General features: G+C 40.7%; 1 protein-coding gene and 1 non-coding gene across 3 annotated transcripts in view; one reads left to right on the top strand and one right to left on the bottom strand.

Annotated features, from left to right (window-relative positions):
- Positions 1-1,038: 1,038 nt before the first annotated feature.
- Positions 1,039-1,112, bottom strand: TRNAL-CAG (transfer RNA leucine (anticodon CAG)). The gene has a single exon. It is a non-coding gene; the product is annotated as a tRNA-Leu (tRNA).
- Positions 1,113-1,299: 187 nt separating this feature from the next.
- Positions 1,300-16,986, top strand: part of LOC149169313 (uncharacterized) — a 160,989-nt gene continuing 145,302 nt past the window's right edge. The window contains exons 1-2 of one of the 2 annotated variants that reach the window (XM_089428645.1): positions 1,300-1,527; positions 1,626-1,718. In XM_089428645.1, the coding sequence (XP_089284771.1) occupies positions 1,452-1,527; positions 1,626-1,718 (169 nt within the window). In that variant the 5' untranslated portion in view covers positions 1,300-1,451. The remainder of the gene's footprint in view (positions 1,528-1,625; positions 1,719-16,986) is intronic. The other variant, XM_089428643.1, reaches the window with a different exon arrangement.

Below are 16,986 nucleotides of genomic sequence, written 5' to 3'. Positions count from 1 at the left end.
GGGAAATGAAACAGAATAGATCCAAGAATAGGGAATAGGAATCTATTTAGCAACAAAGTGAAGGACATTTTATTTCATCATGACAAAGTAGATTTTTTTTCCTTTCAAGACAATTCTCACAAATATCACAATATATTAAAACAACAATTAAAATAGTCTTGAGAAATAGATTTCTTGTTATGTTCATGAATATCTCTTCTATAATAGGAAGAATATCAAATATTCTATGTGTGAGAACGTTTCTCACCTACTACAGAGCCCATACTACCTCCCATGAACTGAAAATCCATAACTCCGAGTGCAATAGTAAGACCATTTAATTGACCTATACCTGTTTGAATAGCATCAGTTAAATCTGTCTCTATTTGATAGAAAGTGATATGATCCTTATAAGATTCATCCTCAGAATTAAGATTATCAGAATGAGAAGGTTCATTCTCAGAATAAAATTGAAGAACATCTAGAGTGTACATGTCTTCATCCATAGGACGCCAAGTGTCACGATCAATTGGAAGTTCTATTCTATCTGAACTATTCATTTGCAGATAATATCCACATTCTTTACAAACACTTTGATTCTCTCTCAAGAATCTGAGATATAGCAAGTTCTCGCAATTATCGCATTGAGCCCATAACTTCTTAATTTTAGCGTAATCAATACTTTTATTCTTGTTTTTCTCCGTCTCATTGGCATCCTTACTATCCCTTTCGACCGAATTTTTTAGTAATGCAGTTATTTTACGCTTGTCTTCGAACCACTCCTTTATAGACATAGAGTTTTCCTTCCATATAAAGGTGAAAATTGTTACTTTTCCTATCTTATTTTGTATGAAGAGAAGTCGTATAAGTATAAATACAATGATGAAAATTATTAATCAATAGTGGAATGAATCATTGAGAAATCATTTCCATTCATTATTGATTAGGAATCTGAAGTATCGATCCGGGATTATGATAGAATACTTTATTCTATTATAAAGAAAGATTCTCTCCTATACCGCGATGGAAAGGAATTTTCATTTAAAATACAACATCTTTTGGGCTAGAAAGGATTTGAACCCTTGACTTCACGGTCCTGAACCATGAGCTCTGATCCACTGAGCTACCAACCCTATCGAATGATCTATAAGATCATTGTAAAGGATGAATAGGATTATCATTAAAAATAACCTATCTCATTTATTATTTAAAATTTACAATATTTCTTTTCAAATATTTACTATTTCCATTTCCACTTTTACTCTTTCTTAAAAATTTAAAAGAAAATTCAAACCATTTTCAAAATTCCCATGTTCAGAATACCCATACGACATCGCAACTAAGCAAACTAAAAAAATTAAACTGCTTAAAATTTTCCAGTCCGTTCTTGTCAGATATCCTCACCTGCATATGTTTTAGTTGTGGAGAATGATAACTCACTGATAAAAGTTTGGAATGAGAGAGGAGATGAGATGGTATCCTGCGTGCTTCGAAGTTGGTGTCTACCATTTGCCATGTCCAATCAACTAAGTGGGAATGATTGTACAGGTTGAAAATTGCCTCTAACCAAATAATGTCTCCAGTCATAGTTGTTGGTATGCTCTTACATTGACGACCGTCCGTGCAAATAAATTGGGTGCTTGCAGAAGACTTTGGAAACAGCGCCGAAAGATGTGCCCATGTCCAAGACCTCTGGAAGTGGCGGCTTGTCCTTGCTTACGATGGTACCAAATATTCAGGCAAGTTCTCTTTTTTAGATTAGTTATTAGGTCCAACTTGGAAAAAATGCACCCACTGTAGTTCGTTTTGCTGTCTGAAATTGGCTATAAGACATCAGTGAAAGCCTAATTACAACCTTCAACGAAGAAAACCCAAATCCGTATTTACAATGGCTTTGCGAGACAATCTCATACAACAATGGAGGGCAATAGGAGAATAATGATGATGGGTATTGTGATGAGCACTAATGGATAAGGGTATTTTGTTTTATTATTCCAACATGTTATCTTGAAGACTAGAGTAATTAAGGATTGGCATTGTGGATTAAAGACCAGTACCACAGACCCGTTTTTTAACCGTAAGTGCCTAACGTTAATCACCTTTTAACATTTCAAGGGTTAGGCTCTTCCATACACTGTACGGGGGAATTGAACCCTGATGGGACTGTACCAGCACCCTGCTTTCACCGATCAGCCTTGCTTCTTGTGGCTTGATTAGAGTAGTTAAGATTCTGTTGTTACTGTAACATTATAGGATGTGACTGTAGCAGCACCCTGCTTTCACATATCAGGCTTGCTTCTTGTGGCTTGATTAGAGTAGTTAAGATTCTGCTATTATTGTAATATTATAGGATGTGCCCAAAGGTTCCAGCTTTTGTAGAAATAAGTTCCTCAAGTCTCATATGGACAACACTGATTGGTGTTTGTATGGTGTCTCTTAGGCTTTCATCTCACAAAACAATCTTTATATTCACATCTGTTAAATGGCATATCTCTATGATGGGATTTGATTCCACGTTAATACTCTCCTTTTGCTATATGGATAAAGTTTTCTTGAAATTTTGAGTTATATCTAGTCTAACTAGTTCTATTTACAATGGAGAAATTTCACCGTGAAAATTTTGCTACATTGATGCTTGGAAGCTCTTGCAAATATTTGACAACAATAAATCCAACATAGACATGGGTCAAGAAACTGCATCTGCTAACTAAATAGAAATCAGGGAAACATATATAGCAGATTACTTTTCTTATATTCATCAATTTCCTTACCATGCTGGCCGGGGAAACATAGCCAGTCATGATGTTACTGAAATTTTGCTAAAGTCTCTCTGAATTCCTCTCTTGAGCATCCTCAAGCAAGAATGTTGTCATGTCAGAGTCAATTTTTTTGTTGCCACTTGTATTATTCAGGAGTTACATTGTTCTAGGCTTCCAGCCTCTTCCTTACTCTCAGATAATTCCTGAGAAATAAGGTTGTCATGTTCATGCTTTACTATCCGTGGATTGGATAGAAGATCTTGGGTCCTTGGGTCCCTACTTTAGTGATCCTTTTTTCTACCTTTTCTAGCTACTGCTTTAGGGTCCATACAACAAAGCAACGGTAACATTCTGGTTCTCATTCATGTCAACTAGATCATTGTCTTGTGTTGACTCAACACTTTTCTGTTCCTCCCGTTCTCATCAAGAATACTGCCTACAATAGAGAGCTTGTGACAGCTTGACATACATCTGCCTCAGCTTGCTTCAAACAGACATCCATTTGCTTTATCTTGTAATAGTACTTTATAGTGCAAAAATGGGTATGCGATTATAATCCATCTACAGCCTAGCTCTTATTGGAGCTAACCCAAAACAAGTAGATGTTGTCTTATAAGTTGTTGCTTATTTTCGACCTTCAAGTCATTGTCATCCTCATCTTTATCAATAATATCCTTTGTTAATTCTATAGCCCATTTCTTCACTATCAGTGCCGGTTTTTTTACCAGTTGTCCTTTGTAGTATGTACATCCACTTGCATTACTACATTATTCAACAACTCCCTAGCAAACAAGTTCAGTCAATTCAGTAACTGCCCGTCATGCTGAATTGTGACCGTCTGTAATTGAGATCAATGGGTTGAATGGGGTTTAAGGCATTGATTACTCTTTATCTGAGTCAACCTTTCTAGGTAGGTTCTTTATAAGGACAAGCTCTACCAAATGTGCATGAGTGATTCAAACACTATGGCAAGTTACCTCATGATTATCGATTTTGGAGATGAGGTCTTTGCCATTTGTACAAATATAAAAAGTGAGGACTTTACTTATTGCACGAAATGGCTTTTCCTCCTATTTGTGAAGCCTTTGTTCAAGCCTCAAGCCTCAAGGTGTCTATGTTTGAGAAAAACTCCCAACTAATGTGAAACTTTGGGCTATCTTTACTAAAGAAGAAACAAGATGGAAATTGTTTCAACCTGAATATAAGAGGCCCAAGACCTTGCTCTCATCAGGAAGATGAAGAAAGGCAGAAAGAAAAAGAGACTTGTCAAGGGTGAAGAAGAGGGGACATCCTCTTTTGACTCTGCTGCAAAGATTTTGAGTCATGTGAATTGTTACAAAGTGCAATATAAAAAGGCACTATGCAAGCAATGCTTAGAGGAGAGAAAAGGGCAGAATAAGCAACAACATAAGCAATTTTAGGGAGCCTAGACACCTCAATTGAAGTGGACGAGCTGGCATCCAAGTTAGAAACCACCTTTTCTATGGGTTTATACCTTTCTAGTTTCTACCAACACTATCTTAGATGTTGTTTGGTAGGTAGACAATGTAGCCTTGAAAATAATGAATAATAACAATTATGATTGTCTTTCAAGTTTGTACATTGAACATTTGATTGAACTTGCCCTTGGACTATTAAGCTTGATGTATGGAGGGTTGTCCACTGCTGAGAGTATTATTGATAGAACTGAGTGTATCTTATCACAAAAGGGCTGGATGCTTGATTAGTAAATTGTGAGAGCTTTATGTATTGAGTTAGTTGGCCATTTAATTTGTTGTCCCATTGATTGAACTAAAACATGGATGAAACTTTCCTAAATTCCCTTAATAAATTAGCAGCAGCAAACAACAGACCCTTCTCAAAAAGGGTCTATGCCATTCTTCAAAAAGAAGAACCAAGGGATCTGCAGAAAGAGTTGGAGATTGGACACAAAATCCTTGCACTTGGAACAGATTTAAAACACATGAGGGTCATATGGAAGGTCCTTTTCAAACTAGATGAACTGGATGCTCTCCTTTCCGAAGTGAATCATTCAGAGGGGGAGAAACTAATTTGGCTCTAAAACCAGTTATGTTTGCTCTCATACAACACAAGTTCTTGGAGGAACCTTGTGAAGGGGCCAGACTTCCAGTTGCATCCTGTCTCAGCAACATTATGAGATTGACCGCACCTATACCTCCTTACAACAATGATGTTATGAGGAGAGTTTTCAGATTGATAGTAGATACCTTTCAGGACTTGGATAACACTGTGGGTCTTACCTTTGGGAAAAAGCTCTAGATTTTGGAAGATATGGCCAAGCTCCGAACCTATGACATCATGTTTGATCTAGAGTGTGATGACCTAATTTTTCAAATGTTCCAATACTTCTTCAACATTAAGAAACATCATCCAGACACGGTCAAAGCACACATGCAGTCCATCTTGTCTTTAGTTATGGGAGACCGTGATGCCATCTGCAAGAAGTTACAATCTAAGTTGTTGGCCATTTGGAGAAAGGAATAGATGGTCTCACCCGCTGCTTATGAGCTAGCCGAAAGGTTGGTTGAGTAGAACATTAGACTGTTCCAGAGATAGTTGACCAGGAAGGAGTTGCTCAGGATTGGAGGACTATGTAGCAAGAATGAGTTAAGGAGGAAGGGCATTTGCTGCACCTACAGGGAACCTTGGGGTCCTGACCACTCATGCAAGGTTGACACGGAGGAGATGGTAGGGGTAGATCAGGAGGAGATTCCTTCTGACTTTCTAGTCGAGGATTCTTCTTTTTTAGTTGAGTCCATGGATTCTTATGGGGATGCCTCTGAGGAGCATGAGCAGTCATGTGGAGTTGATGAAAATAGCCCAAATATGCATCCATGTGTGGTAGAGGAGTATGATGAGTAGCCGATTCTCCCCATGAGGGAAGGAGATCAGGGAGTAGATGAGCGACTGGTGTTTTAAATTTTAGCATAGAGAGCTCATAGAGGAGCATGAGTCAAATGATACAAAAAGTGTGCAGGATGGGCCATTTTTGGAGAATCTGCTAGTAGCTCATGTTGAGCCCATGATAGAGGATGAGTAGGCACCCTTGGGGCCAACCATTGGAGAGGAGCATGCAAATGTGCAAGCAACCACCTGGGAGGTAGTATTTGCAGATATTGGTCATCAGGAGGCGTTGGGACCCGACAGGACGATTTTGCAGGGGACGAGTGGACTGATGGAGCATGGACTTTCTGTTCAGATGATGGGGGAGATGTTGGATATGGTGGTGCATCCATCTTTGGGCCTACCCATTGATGAGGTGTAGACATGTGCAGTGGTGTCCAATAGAGCTGCAGTATTTCCAGGCTGCAACCCTCTCCAGGAGTACATAGACAGGGCTTGTAGCACATCTTGCCCACTTTTGCCTATTATAGAGAGAGGGGTAGGTTTCCTTAGACAAATCTTGTTGATTGACCAAGTAGAGCATCTTGAGTTGAGCAGGGACCCATATTAGCCTAGTAGACTTGTTCCTTACACAGGTGTCCATGCATTGGATTGGCAAGAGATCATGAGTTGGTATCCTATTGATGGTGCGATATTCTTAGTTAGGGGTGTAGTAGAGCGGGGACCCCTAGACATGTCAGATACTACATGCCCCAGTTGGCAGTGGGATACAGGTCGACAACTCTTCAACATTCCATCCTTGTCATAAGGAGAGTGGGATTGGCATTGGATTGAGTCAAGGGTTGGATTGGAGAGAAGTTCTAGAAGGGTCCATAATAATTAAAGTAATAATAAAATGGGAGGTTCTAGAAGGGTCCATTAGATCTAAAAAAAGAGGAGGGGGAGGCCATTAGAGGACATTTTGGATTTGATATTTCTACTTGTATGAGAGGTTGAGAACTCGGTTCTCTACTCCATTGGTAGCCCCAGGATGGAAACACTTGGGTGATTCAGTGAGATTAGGCGAGTTCGCATCTCCCCTTGGTGAATTCATCCAGAATTCACGGGAGAGCTCATTAGTGCAGTTCAATTCAGATTGGAGGGCCATTATAGCATTGGAGCATATTCTCGAGGCCAATTTCTCATCTCAACTATTTTGTGTATCAACATGTAAACCCTAGCCTCTAGTATAATAAAGTTGAGATTGTTCCTGTTCATTTTGTTGTTATTTTTCCGTATGCTCATGGTTACATTTTTACATGGAAATGTTCTGTTAAAATATGGAAATTTTTATGGAGTAAATTTTGTGCAGTTAGTTTTCTGCAAAATATCCCATTTGGGACATTACAACAGAGAGTGTGGTAGCAGTTCCCCAAGACCTTGATCAACAGACAGAGTACAAGAAGGAAATGGCAAAGGCGAAGAAGCCGATTCTGGATGGTGTCCGATATCGCCTAGTCTCACATGTGGCAGAGAAAGGGATGACTAAGGAGATGTGGGATGCCTTGTCTGAGCTATTTTAGAGTTCTTCCGAGCAGTGGAAGATGTACCTCCAGGAGAAGCCAAGGAACACCAGAATGCAGAAGGGCGAGAGCATTGATGCTTTCTCACTTAGATTCAGGAAGTCTGAGATCAACTGTCAACTGTTGGTGTTAGCTCTGCTGCATAATTCAGCATTTGCTGGATCAAAGACACTGTGGCCGTGTGTTTTTTGTAAAAAGGTGAGCTCGCAGTTGTTCATTTTATCTTTCCCCCTCCCTTTATGTGCTTTATACCCTTATAACTCCCGCTACCCCGTTTCCTCCTTCCCTTTCTTTCCCCTTATTCCCCCTAACCCCATTATTTCTGTTTTCCTCTATAAACCCTATAGACCCCGTATAACCCCTTTTCCCTCGGATCCCGGGCACAAGGTCTAAACCCACATGACCATATGCATTTAACCACGCGTTGTTGCTGTCCCTGTCACATCAATCTCGAAAACATGTGCGATTAACCTGGGCCGTCCGGTCTTTTCCTCGCCAGGATCCAATGTTATGAAACCAGCTCAAGAAAAGATAGAAAAGATAGATCAACACCTTAGAATTTAGCCTCTTCGAGGGGGCAACCTCCTTTACATTACATAAATGAACAATTCTTGGATGATACAAATGAAAAGACCTCCTTTCTATATATAGGAGTCTAAGGGGTCATAACATAATGAGCGCCGACATAACAATAATAATGTAAGGGCACAATAATAACAATAGTGGGCTTCTATGGGGCACAATAGGAACAATATGGGCACTACATGGGTACATCAATATAATAAGTGGGTTATACTAATAACAATAAGGGGTTACACTAGTAGTATAGGGGCCTAACATGCCCCTCTCCTTCAAAAAGCGTTGTCCTCAACGCTTGAGTAGTTCTTGATGCTTCTGTATAAAATTCTTGTCCTCCCATGTGGAATCTTCAGTGGGTAAGTTCTTCCACTTGATGAGATACTCTGAAATTGATCGATTTCGTAGCTGTCGGGTTCTTGTTTCTGTGACTGCTCCAGGTTCTAATATGATTTTTCCTTCCTCTTCAATTTCTGGCAATATTGTTTGAATTGGGATCTTTTGCAACTTTTGAATAAGTGGCCATACTTCTTCGTCCTTCTTCCATTCATCCCTTGCTTCGTTTATCCAATCTGGTTGGATAATATAAATAGCACAAAACAATGTTTCCACATCCTCATCCTTGAAGAGTCTTCCCATTCGGTAAGGTCGCCATTTTTTAAGTGCATGTAGTATTGCCAACATTTCCTTCTCATAAATAGCTTGTTTGAGATGTAGCAGTAAAAATACCCAATCACCTACATCAAAACATTTTTCACTACAATGTTGATCTACTTGTTGTTTCGTTTGATTTTTCACCGAAGTGGCGTTATCGTTTAAAAGTTGGAGAACTTGTTGTTGATGCTCGATGTGATCTTTCATTGCTTGAACCTTTTTCTTCTTGATATGTCCTTCTATCTCTAGAGTTTGAGGAGTGGTAATTTCTTCCAATCCTTTACAAGATATGGTCCGATTCATTTCTTGATGCTCGATGTGATCTTTCACTTCTTGAACATTTTTCTTCTTGATATGTCCTTCTATCTTGATAGTTTGAGGAGTGGTAATTTTGAACAATGAATTACAAGATATGGTTGGATTCATTTCTTCTTTCTTGATGTGATCTTTCACTTCTTGCACCCTTTTATTCTTGATATGTCCTTCTATCTTGAGAGTTTGAGGAGTGGTAATTCTTGCCAATGCTTTACAAGATATGGTCTGATTCATTTCTTCTTTCTTTGGGGTGGGGTCCTGGCGTATATCTTCTTCTTTTGATGTTTCTTGATCCTTTTCTTCCTCCTCTTCATATTTTATGTAAAATAATTTCTTCTCGGCACACTTATGACCTTTAGTGCATTTGCTATCACAATTGTAACAAAGCCCTTTTTCTCTTTTTTCTTCCAATTGTTGTGGTGTAACCCTTGTAGGTTGTGGAAGGCTAGGAGAAACATTACTTCCATCTTTATAGTTGTGAGGGGTACGCTTCCTGGTTTCCATAATTTTGCTTTCCACTATGTCACAAATCCCTTTTACTCTTTCCAATTGTTGTGGTGTTGCTCTAAAGAAGGTGTTGCTCTTTGTATCCTCATAATGTGCTATCATTTCCTCCGTGAAAATTGACCACGTAACAAGTTGTTTACGAGAACAAAGCCCTTCGTACCATAAAAACTGACCTGGCTCTAAATATGAAGATGCAATACATACCTTTTGTAACAGTTGTACACCATGTAGATCAAAATATTGCTCCATCTGAAGTATCCAATTTACCGGATCCTTGCCATCAAACTTCCTCATCTTGCTTTTTCTTGATTTTAGGAGCTCGACCTTGAAACGATTGTAACTCTGTACTTTCAGATCTTTAAGTTCTGAAATTGCAACCTATAGTAGCCCTCTATGTCCTCTTTCCAATGCCACTAGTTTGATCCAAATTGGATTCTCTAAGAAAAAGTTATGCACAATCTCCCAAGATGACCTGATTATAGACTAGTTCAGTAGAGCGAACTTGTACGACGTGCCATGTGTCACTGTTTCGACCTTTGGATCTGAAACATGCATACAAGAAACTACAGTCCGTCCTCTTTCTGTACCTTCTTACGAAATTTCAATCCGATCCCCAGAGACAAAGTTATGACGATTTTCTCCAGGTCACCTGTTTTGAATGTAATTTAGGAGTCTGCAAAAAGACCAACTTCCTCAGATCATATCTCCGCCAATATCGCGCGAAAAGCTCTGGAATTCGGACCCAAGGTTCAGCGCGATTTCTTCTCAAATGGGTTTTTTTTGCGACTTCTGAAACGTCACAGAAAAAAAGTTATAGCGAAAATGCCACGATGACCTGTTTGGAGCAGTGAAACCCTAGAATCCAAAGCTCTGATACCAAATGTTATGAAACCAGCTCAAGAAAAGATAGAAAAGATAGATCAATGCCTTAGAATTCAGCCTCTTCGAGGGGGCAACCTCCTTTACATTACATAAATGAACAATTCTTGGATGATACAAATGAAAAGACCTCCTTTCTATATATAGGAGTCTAAGGGGTCATAACATAATGAGAGCCGACATAACAATAATAATGTAAAGGCACAATAATAACAATAGTGGGCTTCTATGGGGCACAATAGGAACAATATGGGCACTACATGGGTACATCAATATAATAAGTGGGTTATACTAATAACAATAAGGGGTTACACTAGTAGTATAGGGGCCTAACATCCAACGATAGACGCTCCTCCCGCTGCTGGAACCTGCGCACGCGATAATCCGCGGGGAAAGCAGTTTCCCCGCCGTCCCATCCGCCATGCGTCGCTATTATACTGGATCGCTCCTCCACATATGAAAACCGCCCACCTCCCGTGAACGGTGCGGGGAAACCGCTTACCGCCCTCATGTACGGTCCCCGCTCGCTAACACTCTCGCATCTCTGCCTCTCGATAGCCGTCGGATCTGCTCGACCGCGATCTGACGGCCCACGATCCTCCATCTGCGTTCCCTCCCGATAGCCTCCGTAAACTGTTCTCCACTGTTTGATTACACGATCCGACGGCTTGTAGTCGCTTCGCCTCACGTCCTCCCATTGCCTCCCGCCATCAGATCTCAGCCATCTGTCAGTTGCATCCAACAGCCAATATTCATTCCCTGCCCTCCATTCATTCCCCATGCAGTTATCGTGTTTTTAGTCTGTCCCGTGCATCCGAGGGAAGAAGGCAATCACCCACCAGCGCTCTTCATAGTTAAGTCTTCAACTACCTCATTCAAGAGACAACATAGCCAGGGAAGGAGAGTACTGCCTCGAGCAGTTGAATTCATTTACCAGTTATGGAGTTTTTGTCCCATACGGTACTCCGCCTGCTCAAGAAGGACATCAGAGTACCAGAAAGGCCGATTTTGTTCATTAAAACACACAGTTTGCAGCAGAGACCCATATCTGATTGTAAATGTGGTTGGTGGTCCATTATGACCCCTCCACGCATAGCATAACAGAGCAATTTTGTAAACAAACTCCATATATACCCAGAAAGAAGATGTAATGAGGGTTGATGAATGTTATTTTGATGTAAAGTTCAACTTCTGGAGACTGTAACTACTGTGATACCTGCAGCTTCTGGTCTTCATTTTCAGCTAATGCAAGCTTCTTTTGTTGTTAATTGCTCACTTTCCACTTCTTCTTTATTCCAGGCTGTGCATGTTATACATTTTTCATGTGCTCTTGATGTTTAGCATTAGAGGGGCTGTCATCCCACCTTTGTGTCAGAATCTATTATGTATCATTGAATTTGTGTGCAGATTTCTGTTATTTTAATGCCAAAGAGCTGTCATCCTATCTGTGCATTAGGAAATAGATTTGCAAACCTCCTTACTGGTTGCAGTTGGCCATCACAGGGTCCTGTGCAACTGCTGGTGTGATCAGTATTCTCCATCATCACATTTTCTTTAAACTGTGAGTAATTGGTGGTCTAAAGCCTTGTAGTCTGGGGTTGTTCACCCATGTCTGGGGTTAAGCATAGTAGAAGTGGTTATCTGGCTTGAATATGCATCATTCCTTCCATTCATCCACCATTTTCCAACATTTTTGTTGAGTTTCTAATATTCCCGAGCATCTTTGAGATACAACCTAGAAGAGTTTCTTGGGGTGATAACATTAATTGGCGCCGTTGCTGGGGAGAGGAGATTGAAGCTCAGCTTCCCTGGGAGAACGACACAGTTCCAGATTTTGATGATAGATAAGGTCTGGGCACATTTCTGGTTGTAATCATCTATCTGGCGACTCCACTGGAGGAAGATCAACATTTGGTGACTCCACATTGAAGTTCTGGCTCAGTTTGTGAGACATACTCGAAGAAATTCTCATAAATCACTAGCTGAACCAGTGCCTGACCCTGAGAGGACTGTCAAATCGAAGAAAGCATCACAAGGGGCATCAGGATCAGGTAAACCTAAGAAATCTCATGCATCTCTGAAAGATAAAGTTATAGTTAAAGATATACAGTTTGAAGATTTAGAGCCCAACACTGTTAATAAGAAAATTCCTTCAGAGATTTATTCAGCCCCTTGTCCATCTAGGTCCCCTTTGAATCTCAGTCCAAACAAAGTTTCCCATACAGTCCAAAACATCCCTTTGTCTCTGCCATCCATCACATTAGTTCCTACCATTCAATCTGCTAGTATCCTTCCACATATTCCAATCATGGCAGGACAGCAAGCATCCACGAAGATAGAGAGAATTGTAACTGCCAGATATGGACCTTTGGTCTTGCCTGTCCCTTTAAATCCTATGCCTGTGGGAGAATATCAGAAATATATGCCTAAGTTCACTGGCACAGAGGGAGTGACAGCAGAAGAACACCTTGAAGCTTTTTACAGTTATGCTGATAATTTAGATATAAGTGAAAATGATGTATGGATGAGAGTTTTTGTTAAAATTGGCAACCAGGGCAAAACTTCATGTGGGTCATCTTATTCATGGCTGATAATATTATTATTAGATTCCTCTCGTCGAGAGGTGTAGGATTGATATAAAGATCATCCGATTCCGATAAGTATTCATGGAGATATGAATTTATTTTGATTATGGAATTATTATCAAGCCGACCTACAACTCATGTAGGCTCAGAAGCCCAACAGTCGCATCTATTCACCCACCAATGTTGTGTATAAATATAAGAGAACTTTTCCTCATTTGGACTCACTCATCTCATCACATCTCTCTCTCTCTAGTGCGCAGATATGAGTCTCTTCTCTATTGTGCTGAAATGGGTCTCTCTCTCTCACACATGTGAAGCCGGAAGCTGTTGAATTTGAAGCAGCAACTGCAGAAGTAAAGATTGACTTGCGTGGCCTAGAATATCTCCTCTTTGGAACTGCGCTGTAGGTTCATCTGAACCTCCTTTGAAAGCCGCAACTTTTGGTGGTGGAATGAAGTCAATCCAACGAACGGTTTGCAAGATATCGACTGCCCTAGTTTGAAGCCGGAAACTGCTGAAACTGAAGCTACAACTGCAGAAGTAAAGATTGACTTGCGTGGCCTAGAAGATCTCCTCTTTGGAACTGCACTGTAGGTTTATTTGAACCTCTTTTGAAAGCCGCAACTTTTGGTGGTGGAATGAAGTCAATCCGACGAACGGTTTGCAAGATATCGACTGCCCTAGTTTGAAGCCGGAAACTGCTGAAACTGAAGCTGCAACTGCAGAAGTAAAGATTGACTTGCGTGGCCTAGAAGATCTCCTCATCTGAGCTGCGCTGTAGGTTCATTTGAACCTCCTCTGGAAGCCGAAACTTTTGGTGGTGGAATGAAGTCAATCCGACTGTCGGTTTGTGAGATATGGTCTGCCCTAGTTTGATAATGAAGCCGCTAATGCTGATGCTACTGATCTAGGGTTTGCTACCGCTGATATGAATCAGATTTATTGTACTATTTCTCTCTGCTGAATTATTGAAGATAAAAGAAGATTTGATCAAAGGGTTTCCCCACACATTGTGGGGTTTGTCCCTGGCTAGCCGCCACATCTTGTGTCTCTTGTCTTGGCTTGTTTTCTGTCGATCGTTTAATGTTCTATCTGCACTTTAATTTATGTACATGTGATTGCTAATCCGTGGAATATAATAAGAAAAAGAAGTAAACTGTTATAAGCATAGAACATACCATAACTTAACATGGTATTGGAGCTGAGGTGAAGACAAAGCCCGAGCAAGAGCAAGAGCAATCATTGAAGAGAAGATTGGCAAGGCTATCCTAAAAGAATTATGGGGTCCTCAACACTCTTTCCTGCCGAAGACAAGCTCCGTGAGAAAGCTGACTATCACGGATGAAAGATGTCTATCGATCTAACCCTTGAAGATCAAGGAGTGCTGGACCATGTAAGAGGCAATATTGTTGAGCCTTCATCAAATGCATCTGCTGCTGCCTGGAACAAATGGAAAAATGGAGAAGTCAAAACAAAGAAGATCATCCGGGACTCTATCGACAAGCGCTTGGTGGCCTACATCTCTGATCTAGACACCTCCAAGGAAATCTACGACAGATTGGTGAGTTTATTTAAAGTTAATGATGCAAATCAAGTTTTGTTTCTTAGAAATAAGCTGAGGGAAATCAAGAAGGGTAAAGATGAAAGTATGCAAGCATACTTCTTAAGAATCACCGAGATCAAGAACGATCTCCTATCTATTGGGGAAACTATTACTGACAGAGAAATGGCACTCACAACTCTTGAAGGATTACCATCTGAATGGTATGTGTTCAGGACTACTCTTCTGAACTATAATGTAATTCCTGGTTTCGAGGAATTAATGGCTAGATGCATTCAAGAAGAAACAAGGGAAGAAGTGTAAGAAATGCCTCCTGCTGCCTTTTCTTTTCATGCAAAGAAAAGAAATAATTCCGGGACTAAATCAAAAGGAAAGGCTGGACCTAACACTAGAAGAAAATGACGATGTTATATTTGCGATAAAGCAAGTCACTATGTATGAGATCATGAGCATCATGATGAATGAGATCATGGACATAAAGGGCAACATGAGATCATGAACATATAGGATAGCGTGATGATGATACACACTAGTTTGAGCAGCATGGACAACATGATGATAATCATGATCAGAGAAGCATGGTACAATATGCAGTGGTGCAACTCGAAATCCCTCTGATGGCAATCAAAGGAATGACAAATTCAAAAGCAAAGGTAAGAGGAGAGCTGGGAATCAAGGAAGAGGACAAGCATTCAAGAAGGCCAGAAATTCCAGGATGTATTAAATGCACCTGACCTCAAAAAGAACCTAGTGTCCATCTCGGGAACGGAAGACAAAGGCTACAAGGTAACCTTCAGCGATGGCAAGGTATGTATATGGAAAAATAATGTTAAAGATGCCTTTACTCTTGGGTTTAGTGTTGATTCATTATATCAGGTCGATGGAAGTCTGCTAGGTGTCATGTCTTATGACATATCTCTTCAGTCCGAACTTTGGCATTAGAGGTTTTCCCCCCTTCATTATAAAGCTATACTTGGTGTAAGACAAATGGTGATAGGGATGCCTGTATTCTGAATAGAGAATGAAGGTGTATGTCCAGGATGTGCTGAAGGAAAGCTCAAAAGGGGACCATTCCCCTCAAGCCAAAGCAAGTCCTCTGATATATTACAATTGGTTCACTCAGGCATACCTGAGGTTGGCATTAAGAGGGAGACTACTACACCACATACTCCTGAGCAGAATGGTGTGGTGGGAAGGAAGAACCGCACGATGATGGAAGCTGTCTGGGCCATGCTACATGATCAAAGACTTCTGATGTTTCTATGGGCTGAAACTACAATCACCGTCGTATATGTACAAAATCGATGCCCTCATCGAGCATTGGGTTCCAAGACTCCTAAAGAAAAGTTCACCGCAAGGTGAACAATCTTTCGACTTTGAGGAGCTCTCAAGAAGCCAACACCAGGGAACCGAAAGAAAAGGATGATGAATCAATGCCTGATGTAGAAGAACCCATGGATCTGATAGATTCTCATCCACATGAGCCTTCCTCTTCTAGGAAGAGGCCTTCATGGCTTAGGGGGATACTTGATGATGCTAAAGGACATGCTGCACCCTGAGGAACCTTCCGTCAAAGTAAGAAACTTAATAGGTATCAAGGATACCTGACCATCATGAGCACGATCATACAAAATGAGCCTTCGTCATTCTCAGATGCCGTCAAGCATCAAGTATGGAAGGATGCTATGACCGTAGAATATGAGTCTATTATGGAGAATGATGTCTGGGAAGTAGTTCCCAGACCCTGGACAAGACAATTGTTACTTCAAAATGGCTTTACAAGATAAAGCATGCAACAGATGGAAGCACGGAAAAGTATAAGGCTTGTTTTGTTGCTCGAGGTTTCTCCCAAAAGGAAGGTATAGACTATGATGAGATTTTTGCACCTGTTGCCAGATATACGACCATCCGCTCGATCATAGCCCTTGCCGCTTCACAAGGATGGAACCTACATCAGATGGATGTCAAGACTGCGTTCTTGCATGGCTCGATCAAAGAAGAGGTCTACGTGGAGCAACCCGAAGGATTTGACATTTATGATCGAAAATCTCATGTATGCAGGTTGAAGAAAGCTCTCTATGGGCTGAAGCAAGCACCTCGAGCATGGTATGAGAGGATCGATAGCTACTTGATAAAGCTAGGATTCACTAGGAGTGAAGCCGATCCTAACCTTTACTTTAAGGTTGAAGATGACAAGCCTCTCATATTGGTATTGTATGTGGATAACCTCTTTCTAACAGGTGCAGACCCTCTCATTCACAAATGTAAGAGGGAGCTGGCCTTTGAATTTGAAATGAAAGACCTAGGACTGATGCACTACTTCCTAGGACTTGAAGTATGGCAGAAGCCAAGGGAAATTTTCCTATCTCAAGGGAAATATGTGGTAAAGATATTGGAAAGATTTGGTATGATGGACTGCAAGCCTGTGACTACCTCAAGGATCTTAACTTTTAGAAGTTATATGGTAGTGATGTCGGACCAGATTTGGGAAATGCCTCTGAGTTTCATAAACTCATTCGCATTGATGTTCTTGGTGAACCTCCGTCCGAACATATTTTTTGTAGTTAGCATTGTGAGCTCATATTTGGTTGAGCCTCACTGGATTGATGCCAGGAATCTTCTGAGATGTCTTCAGGACACAATCTCTCATGGATTAAGATACACTGCCGGAGATGTGAGACTACTTGGATATACTGATGTTGATTGGGCAGGCAGTGTGGTGGACCGTAAGAGCACTTCCGGGT

This window comes from Pinus tabuliformis, chromosome 4_2 (genome assembly GCF_031772625.1).
Source record: "Pinus tabuliformis cultivar Carrire ecotype Pingquan chromosome 4_2, CPIR1, whole genome shotgun sequence".
NCBI lineage: Eukaryota > Viridiplantae > Streptophyta > Pinopsida > Pinales > Pinaceae > Pinus > Pinus tabuliformis.
Note: the sequence above shows the minus strand (reverse complement) of the source record. Positions and strands in the feature narration are given on the sequence as shown.